Source organism: Prionailurus viverrinus, chromosome B2 (assembly GCF_022837055.1).
Source record: "Prionailurus viverrinus isolate Anna chromosome B2, UM_Priviv_1.0, whole genome shotgun sequence".
NCBI lineage: Eukaryota > Metazoa > Chordata > Mammalia > Carnivora > Felidae > Prionailurus > Prionailurus viverrinus.
The window spans coordinates 123,787,986-123,809,338 of NC_062565.1; the positions used below are offsets into that span (position 1 = coordinate 123,787,986).

At 36.2% G+C, this 21,353-nt stretch overlaps 1 protein-coding gene across 4 annotated transcripts in view; it reads right to left on the bottom strand.

The window, feature by feature from the left end:
• MAP3K5 (mitogen-activated protein kinase kinase kinase 5) overlaps positions 1 to 21,353 on the bottom strand; it is a 207,842-nt gene that overhangs the window by 89,128 nt on the left and 97,361 nt on the right. For all 4 annotated transcript variants that reach the window (XM_047857784.1, XM_047857785.1, XM_047857787.1 and 1 more), the window contains one exon: positions 6,163 to 6,275. In XM_047857784.1, coding sequence (XP_047713740.1) covers positions 6,163 to 6,275 — 113 coding nt within the window. The remainder of the gene's footprint in view (positions 1 to 6,162; positions 6,276 to 21,353) is intronic.

The following is a 21,353-nucleotide window of genomic DNA, read 5'->3' on the forward strand; positions in this document are numbered from 1 at the left end:
ATGCCTGCCCTGTATATGCATAAATTAAAAGGTGGTAACACCTTGTTGTGTAACCACCTTGCTGCCCTTATAATAACAAGGATCCTTTAGTTACTTGAAAGGGAAATATGATGCAATTCTATCACTCATTGAATTGAGTATAATTGGGTCAATTCAATAATGATAAATAGTAACAAAAATAATTAATAAAATAATAATTGAGTATAATTAGGCAATAATTAATAATAATTTTATATGCAAAAACAATTATATACTTAGAAAGTTTAAGAAATAAGGAAAGTGGCAGATAACACTGTCTTGATCACTGTTGCTTTGTAACAAGATTTGAAAATTAGGTAATGTAAATCCTCCAACTTTGTTCTTTTTCAACATTGTTTTGGTTCTTCTGGGTTTTTTTGCATTTCATTATACATTTTTGTCTCTACTTTGCCTTCTATTATTTTTGCATTTGCATTCCTTTGTTTAAAAAGAATATATCCTTGTAAAACTGTTAATTGCCACTGGTATTCACAACATTAAAGTATCAGGGAAATTATCTGAGATTTGGGACTAAGGTAAAAAACTGGGACATTTCATTTCAATATCCACAGTGGCATCAGGTACCTCAAGGACTGTCCAGGGAAAGTGTGGCAAGTTCACTGTTTTAGAGGTTATTTTGTTTGGTTAAAGTATCGTTTTCCAAAAAAATTCATACCTCTCAGGAAATATAAAATAGAACACTTGTAAAACATTCACTGTTTACTATTTATTAAAGATCTCAGACTTAGATAAGTTTACTTGTTAACTTGCATGTTTTGTTCAGTAGAGATACAAATATTTTTTGTCTAGTAGTAAAACAGATAATCCCTAGATTTATGACCTATTTGGCCTAATTTTGTTTTTTCAGTCAAACTCAGAAATCTCACCCTAACATTTCTTGTTAATTGATCTATGAACACCCTAGCTTCTTAAATGCACTTTGAACTGGACATATCCTCTTTTCCATACCAATGGAGTTAAATAAAATGTTTTACAAGTGTTCTATTTTATATTTCTTGAGAGGTATGAATTTTTTTGGAAAATGATACTTTAACCAAACAAAATAATCTTTAAAAAACGCTATGCCACTTTTTATGGTATAATTACACTTAAGCCCTGAGCATTTCAAGAAAAAGTCCATTTGTGGGAGCCTGGATGGCTCAGTTGGTTGGGCACCCAACTCTTGATGTCAGCTCAGGTCATGATCCCAGGGTCGTAGGATCAAGCCCCGTGTCAGACACCAAGCTGAGTGTGGAACCTACTTGGGATTCTCCCTTTCTCTCTCTTTCTCACACACACACTCTCTCTCTCTCTCTCCCACTCACAATCTCTCTGTCTCTACAAAGAAAATAAAGAAAAAGAAAAAAAGAAAAAGAAGAAAAAGTCCATTTGGGAATCCTTCACATTTTGTGATAATAAGAAAGAGAATAGCTTTGCCTCCTTAAAATTTCATAAGATGAAAAAATTACACACAGGTATGGAACAACATGCACGATGTCCTATCTAGGTATGATAAAAAAAATCCAATGAATACAAAGGAAAGAAGAAAGTGCATGGGGAAAATGAAATACTGAAAATAGGTGTCTCTACTAACCTCATTTGAAATGAGCTCTTTTTATTGTGTCATGCTTGCAGAACAGTGAACCGAGGATTGATCTAGCAGCAAATCTTGCTAAACATTTAAATAGGGCCTATGACAATGTGTAATAGGAAAATCACAGTACTAGTGTTAAAAGAAAATTTCTGATTTATGCTTACATGCCAGAAGTTGATATTATGAGAGGGACATTTAACTTTGACCTTGGCATGAATCTGACATGTTTGTGTTGTCTAACTCATTTTTATAGCCACTGCGATTCCTATTAACTGGACATTAGGTCTTAAAATCTGAGTGAGACTACTTTACAGGAACTGCTGCTTACTGTTCATCACATGAAGAAGCACTGTTGGGCCATCTCACTATTAGGGATTCTGGCTGGCTTGCTGACAGCCGGATCCCCAGGGGCATAAACAGAATGGATTCTACAGGCACATTTGTCCTTTGTGGCTAACAAGCAATGTGTGAGTGAGCATCGGTATCACGTAAATATGGTGAAATGAAGTTTTTACAAAAATAAACATTTTCTGGGGCGCCTGGGTGGTTCAGGCCATTAAGTGTCCAACTCTTAGTTTCGGCTCAGGTCATAATCTCAGAGTTCATGGGTTCAGGACCCACATCGGGTTCTGTGCTGGCAGTGCAGAGCCTGCTTGGGATTCCCCTCTCTACCTCTACTCCCTCATGTGTGCACTCTCTCTCTCTCTCTCTAAAATAAAGAAAATGAAACATGTTCACTTAATGGTTTTAGTTCTGATGATCATTATTGCAACATCACTATCGATGTCGGCCTTATCATTCCCTCCACTTCATTAACTAGAATTCTTTTGAAGACTACCCTCTCCCAGGGATTAATACATTTAGTATGCAGCATACTTTATGAAGAGCTGTACCTCATCCGCTAGATGAGCTGTGGTATCTCTTAAAAAAGGAAGGAAGGGATGTAATTTCTTCCCTATAATTTCTAATTTTCTGAGAAACTGGTCATCCCTATACATGACAAATGAGTTGTGTTGTGGTGGGTGATGGATTTTGTTTTTGTTTTGACTTCCTTTTTTAAATTATCTTTATAGAATCATGGATTTTTATATTCAGTAATACAGATTTCATTTTGATTGCTCCCCGAAAATGAGATATGAAGAGTGGTTTGTCTCAATTCCAAGCACCCTGTTCTTTTATTACATCATCATTACATCACCAAACCCCTAATTCTGACTCTCTCCCATAAAATGTCTCATAGTTGATTGAAAAATTCCACAAAAATGGGGAAATCGTCTGTTACTTAGCTAAAATCTGAATATTAACTTTAAGTCTTGTGAAGCTGGAAATAGGAAGAACATGTAAGATGTGGTTCTGTGGCTTTTTTTTTCTTTCTTCCTTAGAGAGAGAGAGAGAATGAGCAGGGGGAGAGGCAGAGACAGAGGGTGAGAGAGAATCCCAAGTAGGCTCCAGGCCCAGTGCAGAGTCCAACACAGGGCTCAATCTCAGGACTGTGACATCATGACCTGAACTGAAATCAAGAGTCAGACGTTTAACTGACTGAGCCACCCAGGCACCTTGTGGTTCTGTGTTTTATTTTATTTTTTTTAATTATTTTTTTTAATGTTTATTCATTTTTGAGAGACAGAGAGAGGCAGAGCATGAACGGGGGAGGGTCAGAGAGAGAGGGAGACACAGCATCTGAAACAGGCTCCAGGCTCTGAGCTGTCAGCACAGAGCCCGACACGGGGCTCGAACTCACAGACCGTGCGCTCATGACCTGAGCTGAAGTCTGATGCTTAAGCGACTGAGCCACCCAGGTGCCCCTGTGGTTCTGTGTTTTAAATCCTAGTTCTAAGTAGTCTAAATATCAATGATTATTCAAAAACTGGGAAAGTGAAACACAGATCATGAAGTAGTTAGTCTTGACCTCAAATACACACATGACCAGAATTGAGAGTCTTTGGGCAATAGATTAGGACAGTTAAGAATAGTTTTACCTTAGAGATCTTAAATTTAAGATGATATGTTTAGATGCCTCCAATTTAGTGATTATCTTACGGTATCTTAAACTTTAATTGCTTACCTTTTATAAAAAAATCAAAATTTCTAAATGCACCTGAAGAAGAGATTTAATTTAAAAAAAAGTCTGATTACTAAGGGGAAGTCACTAATTCAGGCTAATCTGTACAACTGCAGGGGGTCAAGAGAAGAAATATAGGAAGATATAAATTACTGAGAAATTTGATTAGGGTATTTAAAAATGCTTTTTAGGGGCGCCTGGGTGGCTCAGTCGGTTAAGCGGCTGACTTCGGCTCAGGTCATGATCTCGCGGTCCATGAGTTCGAGCCCCGCATCGGGCTCTGTGCTGACAGCTCAGAGCCTGGAGCCTGTTTCAGATTCTGTGTCTCCCTCTCTCTGACCCTCCCCTGTTCATGCTCTGTCTCTCTCTATCTCAAAAATAAATAAACGTTTAAAAAAATGCTTTTTAAAAGTATATCTTTAAAATATGCAAAATGTGTTATCAGTCTTCTTTTTCACATATAATTATTATTATATTAGACTAGTTAACTCTTGCTTTTCTTTGAAAACCCTTCTAATCCTATTGTGCCATAAAAAATCAACTTTAGGTCAGCCTATGATTATGAGCATAATTTATGATTGACTACAATCCAGTGAGTTTTAATTGCCTTTTAGTTATAAAGGACATACAATTTGGAGAGTGTATCACAGTATTTTAGAAACCTAAAATTTCATTCTTGAAGTGGCTAAAAATTCATTGTCAAGTCACATTTTAAGTCTGTGTATGTTCTGCACTTTCCAAAATTTAAAATTCAGCTTCATATGCTTTCAAATGCCTGTTCAACATATACTGTGAATGAGTTCTTGGGAAAAGAAATTAAAGTATGTTTTCTGTAGAGAGTTATATTAATTATAGTTCCTCAAACCTCCATTCTTTTCCTCCCTCAGCTTTATTGTGATATACAATTGACATATGATATCGTGTAAGTTTAAGATGTAAAATGTGTTCCTTTGATACACTTAAATATTGTAAAATGGCTACTATCATAGTGTTAGCTAACACTTCATTCATATCACATAATTATTTCTTTTTTGTGATGAGATCTATTCTCTTAGCAGAGTGCTGATCGTTTTAATCTATGTTTAACTTAAAAATGAGAATTTAGAAGAGATACACTTTCAAACCACTATGTTATTGTTCTATCAACACATGCAAATTAGTGTCAATTCCTGCAATGATCTGGAGGCTTCGATAAAACTTCTCCTTAAGTTTAAGAATACAGCAGTACAATTTATTTTTAGATCACTAGTATGTAAAGAATTTTAGCTAGTGTGGAGTTAGAAAATCAACCTTAGATACAAATTTGTTTATAATAATAATTTCTGAAAAGTACAAGTTGCAATGCATTTTCTCTGATTTCATTTACCAACTGAAAAATCATTTCAAATAAAGCTTTGTGCATTGAATACCAGTGCAATTCAGTAGCAAAAGCATTTTATCATTCTTTTAGTCTGGGCTCTTTCAAAAATTACTTAATACTCAAACTTTATTTGCCATCAAGGATTTCCCAGAACATTACACATGGCTATTTTATAAGCCCTTCCCTTGAATGTAAAAAAGTGCAGGACTCATTTTTCTTGAAGGAAAACTGAAGAAAAACCTTCTCCAGTTAAAAATCTTAAAGTGAAAGAATCTTCTGCAATTCATGGATTCACTAAGAATTTTTTCCGTCTGTGAAAAATATGGGATATTTCTAGGTCTGTAGTAATGACTCCTCCAAGAGTTGGAAAGATTCCCTGATAGAGAATTGGTTAGACACTAGGAGAGAGCAAAATCTCATCACCATTCTAATATGGTATTCCAGTATGTAAAACCTTAAAAAATGCTACGAAAGCCAGAACCAAGAAAATCACACAGAACTTATTCACTAAGATGCCGTAATTCTTCAAATTCCAAAGAAGATGAGATGATGTCCACAGATAAGAGGGACAGAAGCACATCCTGTCAACAGCTATAATCCAGAGATGGTCTCTGAGGAGACTGGTCATTACCAAGACTGCCATCTGCTTGGCCTGCTGGTCTGGGGGCTTAGGGAGGCTCCACCTCCAACACCACTGAAATCACAGCGCTTGAAGGTGTAGAGGGGAATCAGAAATAGAAACTGTCAGAAATCTTTTCTTCCTCTTCTCCTTCTTCCTCCTTCTCTAAATCTAAACTAGGAAATGTTTCTAATGCTCCAAACACTACCTTATTTAGGAGTTGAAGCTGACTGCAGAGCCCATATTTTCAATTTTAGTTTGTGCTGGAACAATAAATATTAACCAGGGGATTTTTAGAAACAGGTAAAATAAACTAAAAACCAAATTACATCCCAATATCAGGATTCGGCACAATAGTAGGAAACACTAAGCAAGGAGATATAGTAATTTTTTTTCAGAAAGACAGATAAGATAAAAGCAAAGGGTCTATCTATCAATGATTCTTTTTCTTTGTACCAAGTTGGGTCCAGTTTCTTGATTTCCATGTAAAATTATCAAGCTGTAATTACCAACTTTCCGGAGCTCAAAGGAAGATTCAAACTGGTGCCCAGCTGCCAGGAGAAGGACCGCATAATTAATTCCTGACTGTAGTGATGGCTCAGATTCAAATGCCTTTTTGAACCTATTAAAAAAAAAAAAACAAACAAATGTACAAGTTTACTTTCTCAATCAAGAATCTCTGGGTGTGCAATAGCTTCTGTTTGCATAACTTTAATGCCTGAGCAAGCAAAAATATTCCACTGGCCTTCACCCCAGAATCTAGTGTGCTGTTAGGATTTCATGCATAAGTATCTGCCTTTCCTAACCCTTAGCTCCACTGCATTCCCCTACTTAGCTCACCCTTATCATAGTAGCTTCTGTCTTTTAAAAGATCCTCTTTTCAACAATCTACCAGAAATGTGATAGAGTGTGTGTGTGTGTGTGTGTGTGTATATGTGTGTACACATGTGTAAGCAGTGGTAATTAAAAAATAAAAACCTCGTACCTATTTTTTTAAAGTAGTTTTTTTTTTTAATTTTTTTTTTCAACGTTTATTTATTTTGGGGACAGAGAGAGACAGAGCATGAACGGGGGAGGGGCAGAGAGAGGGAGCCACAGAATCGGAAACAGGCTCCGAGCCATCAGCCCAGAGCCGGACGCGGGGCTCGAACTCCCGGACCGCGAGATCGTGACCTGGCTGAAGTCGGCCGCTTAACCGACTGCGCCACCCAGGCGCCCCTAAAGTAGTTTTTAAAAAGCGTTCAAAATACACAAAGGAATGAGGGGATCATCTAGGGAACACACTGAAACAATCGGTTTCACATGAGTGATACAGAAACGAAATAAAGAACGTCAATTGCACTAAGAAATTAAGAAAAACAGAGATTGTGCCTGTGCATACTAATTTTGGCTCAAGAGAATAAGAACCCTTTTCTGAATATGCATGACACTAAATATCACCCTTGGAAAAACATTTCAACATCTGAAAAGACTTCAGTGTTTGCACATCCACTGTATTTTCAAGGTAACGCTTCTTAGATTTGGTCCAAGGGTTTCCTCACGTACATCATTTAACAGGCAACAATATTCAACATTATTACACTTGGGCGCATGAAGAAAAAGAAAATGAAAACAAACACCCTAGTGACCATTAGAAACTGCTTTAGACAAATCTGAAAAATGAAATCTTTACTTTTAATCAAATTGAGGAAATTTGAGGACTACATACTGAATAAATGACCATTGGGTGATATTAAAAAAAAAAGCTATGTAGAAAAAATACATTACAATTCTAAGATAAAGGCATTCCCATTTAAATCATTAACTATCTTTTAACAAAAAGATAGGAATAGAAAAAGTGGTGGTGGGCACAGTAGTGTGCATTATAGCATATTCTTGGCTTTTATACATGCTTGAAATTTCCCATAACTTAAAATCATAAGTTAAACTTCAAAAGGAAAGAGAAAGTACATTTTTTGGATATTGAGGATCATGTGCCCTTTTAAAGGGTCTTACTTTTTAAGTAGAACAAGTATCTCTGAACAAAAATCAAGTAAGTATTAATCTTAACTAGCTGGCTCAAGGAGTGACAGAAGTGGAATATCCAACTGTATCACTGTTGGTGATCAAAAAACACCATCCATCAAAAGAAATTCAAAATGGATGAAAGACCGAAATGTGAGATAGGAAACCATCAAACTCCTACAGGAGAAAACAGGCAGCAACCCCTTTGACCTCACCCACAGCAACTTCGTACTTGACATATCTCTGGAGACAAGGGAAACAAAAGCAAAAATGAACTACTGCCCCTCATCAAGATAAAAAGCTTCTGCACAGCAAAGTAAACAATCAACAAAACTAAAAGTCAACTGAAGGAATGGGAGAAGATATTTGAATATGATATATCAGATAAAGGGTTAGTACCTAAAATCTAAAAAGAAGTTATCAAACTCAGTACCCAAAAAAAACAAATAATCCATTGAAGAAATGGGCAGAAAACATGAATAGACACATTTTCAAAGAAGACATCCAAGTGGCTAACAGACACATGAAAAGATACTCAACATCACTGTATTATCGGAGAAATACAATTCTCACTGTATTGTATTATCAGAGAAATACAATTCAAAATCACAATGAGATACCACCTCAACACTTGTCAGAATAGCTAAAATTAACAACTCAGGAAACAACAGATGTTGGCAAGGATGCGGAGTAGGGGGACCCTTTGGTGTGCTGGTGGGAATGCAAACTGGTGCAGACACTCTAGAAAATGACATGGAGCTTCCTCAAAAACTTAAAAATAGAACTATCCTACAACCTAGCAATTACACTACTAGGTATTTGTCCAAAAGATACAAAAATGCTGACTCAAAGGGGCATATTCACTCCAATGTTTATAGCTGTGCTATCAACAATAGCCAAATTATGGAAATAGCCCAAATGTCCATCACCTGATGAAAAGTGTGTGTGGTGTGTGTGTGTGTGTGTGTGTGTGTGTGTGTGTGTGTGTATACACCACACAATGGGTGTGATACACACACACACACACACCACACACACACACACACACACACACACAACTCAGTATTACTTGACAATGAAAAAGAATGAAATCTTGCCATTTGCAAAAATGTGGATGGAACTGGAGTGCATTATGTTAAGTGAAATAAGTCAGAGAAAGACAAATATGATTTCACTCACTGTGGAATTTAAGAAACAAAACAGATGAACATAAGGGAAGGGAAGGAAAAATAAGATAAAAACAGAGAGGGAGGCAAACCATAAGAGACTCTTAAATACAGAGAAGAAACTAAGGGTTGCTGGAGGGGAGATGGGTAGAGGGATGGGCTAAATGGGTGATGGATTATTAAGAAGGGCACTTGTTGGGATGAGCACTGAGGAGCACTGGGTGTCATATGTAAGAGATGAATCCCTGCGGTCTTCTCCTGAAACCAACACTACACTGTATGTTAACTAACTTGAGTTTAACAACTAACTAACTAATTCATCAACATATAATCTGTTTTGGCAGAAGACACAATTCTGTAGTATAAACATAGCTTTTTAAAAAATAAAACAAGGGGCGGCTGGGTGGCTCAGTCGGTTAAGCGTCCGACTTCAGCTCAGGTCACGATCTCGCGGTCCGTGAGTTCGAGCCCCGCGTCGGGCTCTGGGCTGATGGCTCAGAGCCTGGAGCCTGTTTCCGTTTCTGTGTCTCCCTCTCTCTCTGCCCCTCACCCGTTCATGCTCTGTCTCTCTCTGTCCCAAAAATAAATAAACGTTAAAAAAATTTTAAAAATGAATAAAAAAAATAAAACAAATTTTATTGATAAGTGGTTAAAAAAAAAATAAACATTTGTATCTCTCCAGAAGTATAGGTGTTTCCCAATCCTAACATGAAAAAGCATGCACCCAGAGTGCTGATGTTCAAAGCTAGTCATATAAAGAAAAGACATGATTTTTAAGTCTTAGACTCATGTAAGTCTCAAAGGTTTCTGTGTTTTTTTGGAGTTAATAGAAGGTCCCAATAAAAAGAGTATAGGAGAAGAAACAAGTATACTTTCTTTTCTCCTGATTCATATCAAGACATGCAATATTTTCAACAGACAAGTCCTTTCACTTCCCTTGAAACCAAAGAGCATGGAATTTCTCTTAAAGATATTAAAGGAAAAATGTAAAAGGCAAGACATGTCCAAATTAATCAGTAAAAATTGACTAAAGGCTTCCTGTGTGCCAAAACCAACCAAAATGAAAAGTCTGGCTTACATCTGTTTTTCTGTTGCCATGAACAATATATATTTTTATGTTTTTAACCAAAATATACATGCCAATAAAATTAATAATGTATATTTTTCTAGGATTCATAGCATTCCACAACAATGAGTTCAGTATTTAGGAGAGTCAACATTTTCTGAATTCTCCTGGAGATTAAGATAACATGTACATGTTATTACAAAAGACATAAAATCTTGTCATATGTTATTAATATACCACCCACAGGAATTAAGAATTCTCACACACTGTGAAAGTAAATTACTACAGTATTTCTTGGCAGAAATTTCCCAATATATATCACAATCATAAAATTAAAAAAAAATGCATATCTGTTCACACAATTGCACATCTATAAATTTATACTAAGGAAAAGCATCAAATATGTAATCAGAAATTCAGATACAAGGATATTTGCTATAAAATAAAAAAGTACTCTAAATTTCCAACAATATTATAAGGTATAATATGGAATATATTCCAAATGTTTGAAAGCTATATAGCCATTTCAATCATAGAAGAATATTCAATGTCTAGGGAAAAACTTTAGCTTCAAAGCAGATGCAGTAGCCCATTTAGAAGCTATCACTTCTGCTACAGCAACTGTGGGGGGAAAAGGATACATATCAAAAAATATTTTTCACAGATACCAGAGATCTATAGAAGCAATGACAATTAAAACCAGCATTGAAATAAAACTCCAGAGAGAGAAATGCCCTCCCAAGGGAGCTGAACTGCCTTGTCTTCTATAAGGGTGTTTGCTCATTTGGACCATAAGATGGGGCTTGGGCTTGGCATAGGCATAGAAACTCTGTCTATCTGAAGCTCTACCAGGGAAAAGAGAAAAGAGTGGATTTCCTGATGGTTGCATGGGCTGGCATAACGAATGAAACTTGGAGGAGCCCCAAACATGCAGCCAGTTTTCTCCACAGGACATCCGTTGAATGCTGGGTCGTACGGAGGGCTGGGAGATGAGGTAGGGCTTGGAGAGCAGAACAAAATCCCCTGAAGTCTGGCAGTACTTCGACGTGAAGCGCCACCAGCAAGAGGAGCCTGCCACAGATACCAACAGTCTCAGGGCACCCGGGTGGCTCAGTCAGTTAAGCTCAGGTCACGATCTCAGTTTTGCGGGTTTGAGCCCTGCCTCTTCGGGCGCTGCCCTGGCATTGTGGAGACTGCCTGGGCTTCTCTCCCTCTCTGCCTCTCCCTCTCTGCCTCTCCCCAACTCGCATTGTTTTTTGTCTCTCGAAATAAATAAACTTTATTTATTATTTTTTTGAGAGAGAGAAAGCACGAGCAGGGGAGGGGCAGAGAGAGAGAGAGAGAGAGAGAGAGAGAGAGCACGGGAGAGAGAGTCCGAAGCAGGCTCCACCCTGTCAGCACACAGCCAGACACTGGGCTTGATCCCCAAACGATGAGATCATGACCAGAGCTGACAAGAGTCGGACACTCAACTGACTGACCCACCCAGGTGTCCCATTTATTTTTTTTTCTACTTTTTTTCAAAATAAATAAACTTTAAAAAAAATACATGATAGTCTCCTCCTTAAAAAAAAAAAAAAACCAAATTTAAGAGCTATATGATGTGGAAGAATAAAGAGTGAAACTCAAAACTTCACAGGGCAGATATGAAATCTCCCACAGTACTTAGGGATATGGAGCTAGAGACCTGCTTGTATCTCAATCAAAAGCTGGGGGGGGGGGGGGCGGGGCACAGCCAAGAAGCAGAGACACTATCAAGAGAGACTGGGCCAACTAAAACTGAAACCGAGACGAACTCATTACATTTTTTGAAGTAATCAGCTTCTTCTCCTATCTGGCTAACAGAGGAAAGCAAGAACTTTCTGTGAGAGAAAATAAAATCATCTTCAATCTTAGTAATTCTGAAACACAAAACGTATAGGGTACAATAACTATGAGACAAGCAAAAAGCTAGGAAAATGTGACCAATAAACAAGAGAGCAAAAACAGACAAGAGGAGCTGACTCAGAGATAATTCAGATGTTGGAGTTTATAGACAAGGAGTTTGAAATAATTATTACATATAATATAATATATTATATGTATATGTATATGTATATTATACAATATATAATATATATACATATATAATATATATACATATATAAATATATATATTATGTATATATGTATATATGTATATATATGTATATATGTATATTATACAAATATAAGAAAATCACGAAAAAGATAGACAAATGGATGAAGAAGAAAAACAATTTCAACACAGAGTTGGAATCTTAAAAAAAAAAAAAGAAGAATCTAGAATGAAGATATACAATACCTGAAAATAGGAATTCTTTGTACAGGTTTAATAGCAGACTAGACAGAGCAAAAGCCAGATTTGGTGAAATGAAGAACAGGTCAACATAAAGTATCGAAATGGAAGCAGAGAGAGAAAAAAGAAGGGGAAAACACAACAAAGCATGAGACATATGGAACATAGTTAAATGGTCTAACATATGTATCACTGTAATTCCAGAAAGAAGAGAGAATACAGAACACAAGAAATATTTGAAGACATAATGGCCAAAAATATTCCCAAACTGTTGAAAACATTAACCCACAGATTCAGGAAGTTCGGCAAACTTCAAACAGGATGAAATAAAATAATCACAGTCTAAATGCTGAAACCAAAGACACAGAAAAATCTTAAAATCAGCCAGAGAGGAAAAGACACATTACCTTAAAGGAACAATAAAATTGATCGCTGACTTTGCAATACAAACTATGGGAGCCAAAAATAATGCAATGACATTCTTAGATTGACACAAGAAAAAAAAGAAAAGATGCAAGAAAGATGTTACCAAACAAGCAAAACCTGGAAGGATTAATTGCCAGCAGGTCCACACTACAAAAAATACTAAAAGTACTTGTTTAGACTATAGAAAAGTAATTCCAGATGAAACACTGAACTGTAGGAACAAAGAGAATAGAAAGGGTAAATAGGTGACTGTATATAAAATATGTTAACACTTTAAAAACTGTTGAATATTTAAACTCCCCTAAGTTTCTTTCCTTGCTCAGGATGTGGTAAAGTATAAATTTAAGGTAGACTAGAAAAGTCAAGGATGTAGATGGCAGTCCCTAGGAAACTACTAAAATAATATTATAAAAAGTATTAGTAAAGAGCTAATAGAGGCTAAAATATAATACTAAATTAATAGAAAGTAAGGAGGGTATGGAAGACTAAAAGAACAAACAAAAATGAAAGAGAAAATAAATACCAAGATGGTAACAAAGCTGCAAACACCAGTTATCACAGTAAATAAAAATGACCTGAATACTACAAATAATGAGATCTGTCAAGTTAGATTGCATAACAATAAGAAAGCAAGAAAGGAAGGAGGGAGGGAGGGAGGAAGGGAGGAAGAGAGGAAGGAAGGATAGAAGGGAGGAAGGAAGGAAGGGAGGAGGGAGAGAGGAAGGAAGGAAGGAAGGAAGGAAGGAAGGAAGGAAGGAGAGAGGGAGGGAGGAAGGAAGGAAGGAAGGAAGGAAGGAAGGAAGAAAGAAAGAAAGAATTATATTACATACATTTAAGAGACACACTTTAAATATAAGGACACAGTTAAGCTGAAAGTCAAATGATGCATAAAGATATGTCACTCAAATATTAACCCAAAGAAATCTGTTGTGATTATTTATTAGTATCAGATAAAACTGAATTTAAAGCAAAATTTATTACATGATATAAAGAGGGATGTTACATAATGATAAAAGAGTAAATTCAACAGAAAAAATTATAATCCCAAACATACCTATTAACATGGCTTCAAAATGCATAAAGAAAAACTGGGAAAAACTAAAAATCAGACAAATCTACATCCATAGCTGGAGATTTTAAAACTCTTCTCTCAGTGATCAAATAAGCAGACAAAAATATCAATGAGGATATGGAAGACTTGAATAACAAAATTAACTAAGTTAATCTAAATGGCTTATGTAGAACACTACACCCAACAACAGTGGACCATATTCTGGACCATAAGACACTTCTCAACAAATTTCAAAGAATTGAAATAATGCAGAGTGTGTTCTCTCACCACAATAGAATTAAACTCATGAACAAGAAAGAAAGATACGTTTGGGCATTGGGCAACCTTCTTCTGAGTAACCTAGGGGCCTGAAAATGAAAACATATTTTGAGCTGAACAGTATTGAAAGTTCATTATATCAAAATTTCTAGGATGCAGAATAATTTATACCTTTAAATGCATATGTTGGAAAAAGAGCAAGGTTGAGAAATCAATGCTGTAAGCTTCCATCTAGAAAAATAACAGCATATTATTCCCAAACAAAGTAGAAGGAGCAGAAATTAATGAAATAAAAAGTGCAATAAAGAAAATCAACAGTGCCAAAAGTTCGTTCTATGAGAAGATTAATAAAATTGATAAACTCCAAGGCAAACTGTTCATCAGACAACAAGAGAGAGAGAATACAAATTACTGAAGTGCTACACTATCAGGATCAAAAAGGAGGACGTTAGTATAGATCCTATGAGCATTAAGAAGAAAGCAAAAGGATATTAGGAACAGCTTTATGCCAATAAATGTGGCAACCTAGATGAAATGGAAAATTTTCTTGAAAACCACTAAGTAATATGACTTAAGAAAAAAATGTAATCTGTGTATAGTTCTGTATCTATTACAGAATTTATAATAATCTGAAATTACTTTTCTTTTATCACCTATCTTCCTCAGCAGAGTGCACGCTCCATGAGAGCAGGGACCTCCTCATCAGTCTTGTTGGCCACTGAATCTCCAATCCCTGAATCACTGGGATGCCTAACACATTGCAGGTGAATATGAAATGCTTGCTGAATGAAGAAAATCAGCATCCATTCCTTACCACGAACCAGGCTGAGACAAGTGATGAATATAGCAGTTCACAGGAGATTCAAATAATCTCACTTTCTCGAGTAGTCTAAACCCTAATTTTGATAAAAGGCATATGACCAGAAAGCTGTATCCTTAGACCACATTAAATTAGTGGATTGCATATCACTTGCACCACATTACATTTTAATGTTGTTGGAATTCACTATTAAATAAAAATATTGAGGATATTGTTTACATAGCTTTCACTATGGCCTACTGAGAGTCTTATGTGAGAAATTATTTATTGCTAGGGATAGCACAGTTTCTTCTGAAGAAGTAGCATATGGTTCTTTTTCCATGCTACTGCTAAAATGCCTATTGGCTTGGAGGTCAGTTATACCAAGCACGTTGATCCTGATTACTGGCATATTTGATTTTCTAGTTCCTTGGTGCTAATTTTCTAAACACATTTTATCATGTCATTGTTTTTTTAAGACTCAAACTTGATAGATTAATGTTAAGATATAAATGCTAAAATAACATTAAAATAGAAATGTTAACATATAGATGTTAAAAGAATGAAACTATCCATTTTAGCTGCAGGTGATGTATCAGTTGTTTTAGGGTAAGTGTATCACAGTACCAAACAACTGCAAATCCCAGCAGCTGGCAATGCCTATTCATGCCGCATTTCTACGTTGGTTGGCTCAGCTTTGCTCCACATTGTTCTCTTTCTGGGACTCAGCCTGGAGGAGTAGTTTTCTCCAGAAAATGACCAAGGAAGAATACACATGGCACAATCACAACGGGGCTTTTAAAGCTTCTGCTGATAATGAGCATCGACCAAGAAATACACCCAAACCTGGTGTCACAGGTGGGATGTGTCACCTTCCTAAGAAGAGGGATAGTGTATTTCTAACAAAAATACAACACAAATGATATTCTCCACTAAGGAAAGCTGTGATTAATACCAAATAGTAACAATACCAAACAGAAACAATAATGATAGCTGCCTCTCATTACTAAGCAACTACTAGGAATAGGCATTGCACTAGACACTTCAAGCATAATATTTCTAATTATGAAAACTCTTTAAGGTAGAGTGGATTATCTCAAGTTTACTGATCAGGACACTGAAGCATGGAAATATTAAGTCATGCACATTAGAAGTAGGAGAGTGGGAACTTTACCCAATTCTGCTCGATTCCAAACATGAGCCCTCTTTTCTGTATCACCCTGCCTACCCTTTGGTGTGCGTTAAAAACAATTTTTTTTAGTCCTTTTTCATTACATCCTGGGGTTTTGGTTTTTGTTTTTTAGTAAAAGGGAGTTGGGTTAAACAGGAAAAATTATGAGAAATAAAAGCAGGAATAATTGCTTATTTATATTAAGAATGAAGTCTGTATTCTATATACAACAGAAACAGGTATTGCTATACTCCTCGAAAGAAAGGTGTTTGTCACAAGATATATTTGATCAATATTATTAGACTACAGGCTAATATTTTTAAAAGAACTCATATGGCAATACTGAATGTGCCCATAAAAATGCACCAAAGAAGAAGTTTCATGTTGTGGAAAACATCATCGTTTAACTAGCAAGAGGATAAATGAACATGAACAATGTTAGTCCTTACACAAAGAAATCTATAAGCAATGACTAATAGTGTAAAACTATCTCTAAAGATAGGGAAATAAAATGGATAGAGGTGAGTAAGCTAATTAAAGAAGACTTTATGAAGGAAAGAAATCTTAATGATGAAACCAGATATTCACATCTTAAGAGAATTCTGGTGACTACATTCGAGTAACTGTATGAAGTTACATCCACTATTGTTGACTTTTTTCTATTTTAGTACTGAAATATTTATTGGAAAAAAGTAAATAATTTGCATTCTTCATTATTATATTGAAAAGATGCAAACTTCTTAGTCAAGCTTCCAAAGCAATAGATTTTTGTTCAAGGCTGCTTTATTATTAGCAATTTTATTTGTCACCTGATTGCAAGCTCGTTCTGAAAGAGGCAAGTACTTGATTATAAAGTGAGTGACGAAGTCTTTATGTAACAAAGACAGTTCATTTTTTTTTGCCTCTGCACTGAGATGTTCAACAAAGTCAAGAATAAAAGAAATATTCTTGAATTCATTATTTCTAGCTAAAGAGAATCTACTTTCCATCAAAGAAGAAATTGAGCTCAAGTCAAGTTCTTTCTATTTAGCTGTCATTTTTCCTTCCTTGTGATATAACTGCTGTGATTCTTTCTGTGAGACACACAAGTAATTAAATTAGAATTCATGGTGCTTTGCATCTCTAGGGATATTTCTTAAATTATCACTGATAAAATAATTCACAGACAAAGCAGGACAGCAGCAGAAGAAAAGGAGTGCCAAGTCACTGTGTCAATTTGATCTGTAGAGGGGGGGAAACCCTCTCTTCATCTCAAACTACTTATTTGTATATAATCCTTTTTATAACAGGAAAGTTAGAAAAATAAATAACCCACAATTCTAACCATCTTCTTCCAGTCCTTTTACTAGTCTCATACTTTTTTCCAAAAAAAAAAAAACCAAAAAAACCCAGAGAGAGAGAGAGAGAGAGAGAGACAGACAGAGAGAGACAAAGAGAGAATCATGTTAATTTTATACTGTTTTTTAAATTTTGATTGGATAACATAATACATGTTACTATCAAATATTTTTTTTAAAAACCACCATTTTCTTCTGGGTATATACCAAAAGGAATTGAAAGCAAGGGAGTCAGATATTTGTACACCAATGTGCATAGCAGCGTTATTCACAACGGCCAAAAAGGTGGAAACAACACAGAAGTCATCGACGGATGAATGGTTAAACACCAAATGGTGTATACATAAAATAGAGTATTATTCAGCCTTAAAAAAAGGAAATTGTGACCTGTTACAACATGGATGGACCACTGAAAATGTTACGCTAAGTGAAATAAGCCAGTTGCAAAAAAGACAACTACCATATGATTCCACCTATAGGAAATACCTGCTCAAATTAATAGAGATAGAACATAAAATGGTGGTTATCAGGGGCTGGGAGGAGAGGAAAATGGGAAGTTGTCTAATGGGTATAGAGTTTGAGTTTTGTAAGATGAGAAGAGTCGTGGATGGATAGTGATGATAGTTGCACAACAGTGTGATTGTAATTTATGCCACTGAACTGTACACTTAAAAATGGTTAAAATGGTAAGTTTTATGTTATGTATATTTTTACCACTGAACTCCATCCCCGCAATTTTGAATGAATGATATTCCATCATATGGGGAGGTTATCCTTTGCTTGACATTTTCCCTACTGCTGGACATTTAGGTTCCTTCCAATTTTTTGTTGCCATAAAATTCAGTGTAGTGAACATTGTTGTAAACACAACTTTATTTCCATATCTGCTGTTTCTTTAGGATTAAGAAAAGGACATAACTGGATTAAGGAACATGAACTATTTCAAGGCTCTTGATACATAATGCCAAACTGCTTTCCAGAAAGGTCTTACCAATTCACTTTCTTAAGAGGAGTGTAGGAGAGAGACCTTCCCATTGCATTCATGCCAAAATAAAGTATTCTCACCTCTTTTCATCTTTGCCAATGGGTAAAAAGAAACCATAGTTTAGGATTGTAACGGGTACTTATTTGATTGCTCTGGAGAATGAACAGTTTTCATATGTTTATGGCCAATCTAAACTTATCCTTCCAATAACTGCCAATTCTCTCAAATTAAAATGTAAAACCCATATCCTAAGAAGGTAGGGAAGATGGGAAGAGATACGTTAGGAAAGCTCTGAAGGGCAGGTTAGGGTGGGGTCAGGGATTTGAACTTAACCTTTGAGGATATGAAGAACAGTAAAGATTTAGGAGGAAGGGAATGACGGCAAAATATGGGGAAAACCTAAATCTCTAATAAGAAGAACATAAGCATATTATCAATTGTGGTTTTCTATTCAATAAAGTAGATTCACTAAGCAGAATCTCTAGGGGCAAAGAACTCCATCCACATTGTTGAAAAACTCCCCAAATGATTATGATGTTCAGCCAGACTTGGAAACAATTACTTAAATTCACTAAGTGAAATCACCCCTACTCTTCCATATTCTCCCTCCTTTTGAGCAAAATGCCTGGCAAACATCTAGTTTTCTCACTCATCCCTCTGAGTTACATAAAGCAAGCCATAGTTGCCCTCCTTAGGTGCTCAATACTCATCAGCTGCCAATTAGGAAACCCCACAGTGACATACTGAGTATTACCACTCTTGGATTCTGACTTGGTCAGGCCATAACACAGGTTCATGCAATCTATCGTTTGCTGAGAGTGGCATTAAACCAAGGTCAAGGCATGCAACCAATTTATGAGGCTGCTTGTTTACAAAGCAACTGTGGGCACACCGTGCATTTTATCCGGGTCTCCAAGGCATCCTGGAACTGTTGGTCCCTCGGGAGCCAACTACATCTGGATATCAGTGAGCTGAGTGTCATGCTGAGTTACTACAAACTTTTCAGGCTCTGTGTTCTAAAAATAAAAATCATCTAAAATTTGGAAACTCACCTAATATACACAATAAAGGACTGAACAAAAATGATGTCAGTGGAATGATGGTAAGATAAAACTCTGGGGGGTATAGACGATAGTGGAAATAGAGATAACACACAGAAAGATATCTTGAAGCCAAGGAAAAGAAAAAAGGGCGAATCTGGAAAACGGAAAATAGGCATTAGTCTTTATTTGTGTGTTGACTGGTTGTTACATAACTCTCCCAAAGTAAAGCCAACCCCATTAATAATGTAAAAACTAAGTAGTTATTAGGCACACATTACTGTTTGAATAGCACTGCCACTGACGTAAAAGAAAATTAGTTGATAAGGTAAGGCTGTCTGTTCTTTCACAAGTTACTATGGAGAAATGAACACATTAATGCTAAAAACAGGCTTAATGATTTTAATTTCCTGGGTATGGATCTTTTTTTGGCTTTACAAGAGGAAAGACATGATTACACTAATACGGTACGGGCACCTGATTTCCTTTCAAAGTTGTGAAATGACTTCATATTTCCCCTTAAGAATGAGAATACCATCATGTCTAAAACCAAATACGATTTCAAACAGCATTGTCTACTCCTATTCTGCGTGACCCCACAACGGCTGTGGTGCGTGACATTCAAATAAAGCCCCTGTAAAAGGTATACAGACTCTGTAACTTTTCCCTCATCAGCTAAATGTTCAGCTAGATCCACAAAGAAGAGAAAGAAAACTTTTAGGGATATTTCAGGAAAAGGGAAATTTAATCTAGTTTGTGTTCATGTCAGTATATGAAGAAACACAAAATATCGTCACATATTATATACTAAAGATAGAACACAAAATGCCTACTACATTCCAGGACTTTAACATATGTTGCTTCACTCAATTCTCACCAGAGTATTTATTCCTCCTAAAATGATAAGTCTAAGCCAGTTGTAGTTGTAACGATCCCATCCTCCTTGCCAGTGACTTGGGTTGACGATGAAATACCAGAAGCATAAAGAAATGTAAGGAAAGTCTGGGGTAGGTTTTTATGAGTGTGTTTTCCCAGTTCTAAGAAAAAGAGACAGAAAAAGATGGCCTCCTTTCCTCTCCAGACCTTGGTGAGGCTACATTGGATTGATGCCTGGAATGGCCACAGCCACGTTACCATCCTAAAAGCCAGCCTGAGGGCAGAGCCACCCACAGCAGTAATGAGGGAACAGACCTGGGCTGACACTGTTAGGCTGCCGACTCAACCTACTCCAGACCCAGCCCTGTTTCTGGACTTCATGTTTTAGAAAACATATTTTCTTACTGTTGAAGCTCAGTGGAGTAAGGTATTTTGCTACTTATAAGACTCTAAGAGTATTCTAATTCCCCCTAGGTAAGTAGTATTATTTTTTTCAAGTAAGAAAATGGAATTTTCTTAAGGTTCTCTTGCCTAAGATCACAGTTTCCAAGTATTGACTCAACATTTATTTCACATCAGTTTCCCAAAGGTCCTCTTCAACAGAATAGTATAGATGTTTCTGGAAATGTCTGTTCCTGGAAATTCTAGGAAAGAGAGTCATTAGGATGTAGTAAAAACAACACTGATCTGAAAAATTAGATTTGAAATTTTATTAATAACAGGACATCAAACATTGTAAAATGCGAGGAAAAATGTCAGCTTTGCCTTCTTCTACAAGGTACTTGTAAGTCTGCAACAGTGAACAGCATATACGAAAACCTTGTGTCAACTCTAAAGTTAAGGGATAATTATTTCCACTATTGAACAAATACTACGTGTAACAAAATGTTCTAAGTAAGCCACTCTGCATGTGAATTCAGCATCACTATTTCATGGTTATTTCTTTGTTAGATTAGGTTAACAAAGGGATCATGGAGATAACCTTTCCAATGGATTTTCCATGGTTCTCCAAGTCACAGTCCATAGTATTTCCTTGGGTCATTCCAGTTAAGTCATCATTTCAGAAACTGTGGCCTTTTTTAAGGATGTGAGTCTAGGCTTTTAGGTCACAGTTTTTCCTACACTGAAAGCTTGGTATGTGCCCAGCACCACTCTCTCATCTTGTGCTATATCTTCTAACAGC